This window comes from Montipora capricornis, chromosome 11, assembly GCF_036669925.1.
Source record: "Montipora capricornis isolate CH-2021 chromosome 11, ASM3666992v2, whole genome shotgun sequence".
Taxonomy (NCBI): Eukaryota; Metazoa; Cnidaria; class Anthozoa; order Scleractinia; family Acroporidae; genus Montipora; species Montipora capricornis.
This window is the reverse complement of record NC_090893.1, coordinates 16,340,637-16,345,636: the sequence shown is the minus strand read 5'-3', so window position 1 is coordinate 16,345,636 and position 5,000 is coordinate 16,340,637. Positions and strand designations below refer to the sequence as shown.

Sequence of the window (5,000 nt, the reverse complement as noted above, 5' to 3'; positions counted from 1 at the left end):
TCTGCAAATATTTGGAGCTCAAAGTGAAGACGCAAACAAATGAGGTGAAATTGTAATCAATCAAAACTAGTTCAGATTTTATGGTTTAAGAATCTGACCAATCCTCCCGGTAAAAATCTTCAGATTTAGCTTTCTGGGTAACATTAAACGTTTAAGCCGAGGGAACATTGAGGGTGCTTTCCATTGGAAAATCTGGATTTAGATCTTAAAATCTGGATCTTCGAATTTCCAATCGAACACAAAATCTGAAACGGATTTTGTCGCAGATTCACCAAGTTTTTGTCGCAGGTTTTCATTGACGCCAAGCTTAAATTGTCAAGGAATGGCTATTTTGTCCTGAACGAGCATGGTAACCCCCCTCCCCTCCTTTTTACTGGTGTTACGTACTCATAATAGGTACATGGAGAAAATATTTTAAGGAGGAAAAAAGTTGGATAGTAGAAGTTGGAGTACTGGATTTGGAGCCAGACACTGAGTGAGGTGATAATGCAGTGGTCCAATTTGCTTACATTTCTTTGCAAGATCGAGCAATTTGAAATCTCTTTTCTGAAATTAGATTTTAGACTAGACAAGAAAGTAGGCTCAAGTTATCAGTAATATTCAATAGCTTTTTCTCTATAAGAACATTTTTTCAGGTTGATCAAGATTCGAACGCTTCTCGCGTAATTTAGTAAAAAGGGCATGCAGCGCGAAAACTTGTAGCACGGTGATCCCATCTTTGTATTTTATTTTTTTTAATCTGCTGTGCATGAATATCAATTGGGCCAAGTTTGAAAAAAATCTGGAAAGTACGTCATTTTCCAGGGAATTACCTTAAATGATTTGTTATATAGCACAACGAAGACATTTGGAGACGAAATGTGAAAGCGATGTCATTGGTCAACATTCGCGGGTAACAGTGCATCGTTACCCTTTTACACTGTTACCCACTCAGATACTTTTGGCGGGAAACACTGTTATTGTTAGATGTCACGTGACCTCAAAGTAACCAATGAGAGCTGGACAAAACTGTTCTGAATTGACGTTTTACTCTTGCAGAAGAAAAACTTCGTTTTGAGTGAAAAACACGTGACTTGTTTTCCATAGAAATCACTTGCTGTAACGCAAGTCCTCCTTGCATGATCAACACGAAAATATTTTTTCAATGGGTGGAATTCAATAAAGTTTAAAAGAGAAAAATATCAGGAAAGTTCCTTGGCTTCTTTAATTTTTGTAGAGCTAAACGTCAATCCAGAAACGTTTTGTCCAGCGTACTATATGTGTATTCATGAGGCCCATTTCTGCGAGCTTCAGTAACCTGTGTTATCACTAGAGAGCTCTACTCACAATGGGGCATCTTGACCGCTAATGATAAATCTTTGATTGTATTGCGACTCCTGAAGTGAAATAATTTGCGTCAACAAGTGGTATCTTAATGTCTATGTGAGAAAAGTATATTCTCGGTTTTCTCATGACGTCACGGCCGCCATGTTGGAGCCCCTAAACAAAGAAATGGCGGCCATGTTGGAGCCCCGACCAAATCCTCCGGGAATTGAACTTTATTATTATGCAAACGTTTTCTTTTGTTTTCTTTGAAAAACATGGCTGTTGATCACGTGAGTGAAACTCAACAATAGGACGCTTTCAACCATCCTGTAGGGACACCAATAACAATAGAAAAAGCCATGTGCGACTTTTGGTTGACAAACAAAAGACGCGAATGACAGGGTAAAGACTTGTTTCTATATCTCAAAGTGCCCTTGGAAGTGAGCGGCCTGGAACAACAAAACTGAAACAACTCAAACCCATACAAAAATGCTAACCTTAGGCCTAAACATTATCTAAAGCATATTGTTTAGGCCTAAGGTTAGCATTTTTGTAAAGATTTGGGTTGTTTCAGCTATTGTACCCTTCACCCCCCTACCGCCACCCCAGGCCCCTCACGTCCAAGGGCACTATGAGATATGGAAACAAATCTTTAACGAATGAGATCGTTTGTTCTCGTCCACCAACACGGCGGCGATGACGTCACGTGAAAACCTCCTACACGAATAGCGTAATGAGCGTCTTCTCGATCGGTTGGCTCTGTAGAACTGATGTGGTGACGTCAGACTTCGCTAGGGACTGAGAGGTGCAACAGTTGGAATGAAGTTTGCGTTCGCAGACTTTCAGTTCATCAACGTTTATTTATAAAATTCACGGTATTTAAATCAACCAAGTATCACATTTGCCTGCTTTGCCAAAGCACAAAAGTCTCTGTTTTCAGTATGGCATCCATGGAAACGAAGACGTAGTTTCGTCTGTAACCGGTAGCAACCAGACCGGAAAGTGCACAAAACTGTGACATTCTGAGCTGTCATTGGACATCAAGATTTATGCATCAAACGCAAGCACAATACTTTTAATTAGTATCAGCCTGTACAAGTTCATTTTCTCTCATTTACAAAAACGTTTTACAACAAAGCGGCATTCACAAATTAAAAGAAACTTTCTTACTTGACCATTCACCGCCTTTTGTTGGCTCCGTGAGTGGGTAAGAAGAAGATCTTGCGTGCTGATTTGCTAGCGGGAAAGTTAGGTCCACTTTGCTGAAATAAAAGAAAAAACAAATAGATAATAAAATGTTTGCGGCCAACCACAAGGGAAAAAAAAAGTTTTCCGGTAGTAGCGAATTATACATGAATAATCACCGAATGTCTTAAAAACAGGCCCAAGCAAGAAAAAGATAACTTTGGTAAATATGCTAGTCAGTTATTACGGTGTATTTTGACTTTAGAGAGTAACTTTCTAATCTATATGAGATCTTGTGTTGGTGATCTTCCTTGTTCTTGTCCTGTGTTAAAGATGATTTGCTTGAACGCCAACGTCTTTCGTAAAGAAAATTCTAGATAACCTCCTGTCATCACTGGAATAAAATAAATATCCAGTGAATAGGCCGTATTCGTATTCTCAGTATTGTACTGGGACTAGCTTGCAATGGAGGCTAATTCGGGGGAATATTCTCAAATGCAAATACTTTTTAATATATTCCTCCGCATTTGCCTCCATGGAAGGCTAGTTCCACGTTCCAATACTGAGAATACGAGTATGGTCTATTTGAGAAGCTACTGAGCTAGTACTTGCTCTGACATATACTTAGAAAGTCAAAATGTCACAATTTCACCCGTTGATCATTTGGACTAAGGGAGACGAAAACCAGAAATGATTTTTCTCTTGCCTGCTGAAGTGGCTTTAATTCGTGGTAACAATGACGTATTTCCGTTGCCGTCACCGGAAACCGTTCAAGTATATACAAAATGCATGCATCTGTGTCGAAGGACTTGTTATTTTCTCTGCCCTTTGTTTCTGCCCGTACGTGCTCAAATTTTCTGTAATCAAACTTTGATGGCTTCCTTTGTTACGGCTGTGTTAAAGTCCTCCATCGGTGCACTGATTAGCAAAGGTCGCTCCATGGCAGCAGAGAAGCTGAAAGATGGCGATGTCACAGATGCCAAACTACGTCAGTTGATCGTTAAAGACATGGATTACATCAAGTCGAAGTTGGAAGGGATATCAGTGAAAGATCTAGGAGCCAGTATAAGCTTTTTTAACGATGGAGTTGTGTATCTTGATAAAGTTCTGGACAAAGAAGGTGGCCTAGGTACTGCTGAGAAGAACGAAGTTAAAACTGAAGCAGACGGAGCAACCAAGGAAATCAAAGTAAAGGAAAACGACATAGTTCCTTTGGTGAAAGGAGTGAAAAGTTTGAATCTCGTCGGTTTAAACGAAGACGCAAAGAGCGCCATTAAACAAGCAGAAAAAAGATTCGAAGATGCTCGTAGAAAAGCAATTGAAGCATTTTCCAACCCAGCTCTGAGCACTGCTGATCGCCTCCTTGCCATGGCGATACGTATTATGGCGACCGTCTTAGAGCAAGTGGCAAATCCGGTAAGCGCCTTAGACTCATTGAGATATTGTCTTGAAGAGCTTCACTCGCTCTCTGCTGTTCAGGGGAACTTCAGCGTATTGCTCAAGAAAGGCTTCAAGTCAATCTTTGGTAAGGATCAACGAAATGAAATTGTTGCTTTCGTATGTCAAATGAATCGCATTATTTACGACTTCACGCATGAGTTCGTCGAAGATGGAAGGATTTGCAGACAGCTGTTCTTGTGGCCAAGTGTTGAAGTAGGAGGAGAGAAAATTGATCTTCTGCGCGACGAAAGAATAGCCAAAGAGCTTCTTACGATGGGCATGAGGGAGTGTTGTGTGCAACCTTGGTCGTTTGGTCTGCCAAGTAAAAAGAATTTGAAGCTAACAGTGGAAGATATCGCTATAAACACGAAAGGACATTTTATCATTGTATTTTTTGATGAAGTAATGCTTTTTGACAGTGGAGGCAACTTCCTCCATTCTTTTCCTATTCCTAACATCGCACTCGGTCACTGTGGACGTGTAGAAACTGATCAGGCCGACAACGTGTATGTCCTGGTACGAATTGGAACAAGGGATGGGTACGTTTATATATTCGACGCCCAAGCGAAACTGCACCACAGCTTTAAAACAATGCCTGGATACACTGTCCGTTCACTAATGGTGGAGAGCAGAGGTAACGTTTTGGTTTCAATGACTGAGGGTAGATCACAAGTTTCGGAAGAAATGTATTACTATGCACACAAGGACAGGTTTAAGAAAGAGTTGACTGTACAAGTATTTTCAAAGAATGGTGAGCGTCTCAACAGTGTCGATGTGTTATGCCACCATAATAGTTCTTGTCTTTGTACAATTAGAAAAGGACGTGTTCTAGTACTGGACGATAAAGATTCCATCCTCCACTCAGTTGGCATCGAGGACAACGTCGATCATAAAAAGAAAAAGATACTATTGCAGGAAGGGATGCGTCCCAGATACATGATGAAGTTTCACCAGCCGAGTGAACTTTTGTTCATCCTGTCAGCACACTACGGCGAAGTCCCTCGAGTTTCGATTTACAGCAAAGATGGCGAATACTTGCGCACAATCCTACTAAATGTCGGCTGTGAGTT

At 40.6% G+C, this 5,000-nt stretch overlaps 1 protein-coding gene across 1 annotated transcript in view; it reads left to right on the top strand.

The window, feature by feature from the left end:
- Positions 1 to 3,046: 3,046 nt before the first annotated feature.
- The window catches only part of LOC138024171 (uncharacterized), a 2,186-nt gene continuing 232 nt past the window's right edge, over positions 3,047 to 5,000 (top strand). Inside the window, exon 1 of the mRNA XM_068871281.1 lies at positions 3,047 to 5,000. This exon is cut by the window's right edge and continues 232 nt beyond it. Within this exon, the coding sequence (XP_068727382.1) occupies positions 3,181 to 5,000 (1,820 nt within the window). The 5' untranslated portion in view covers positions 3,047 to 3,180.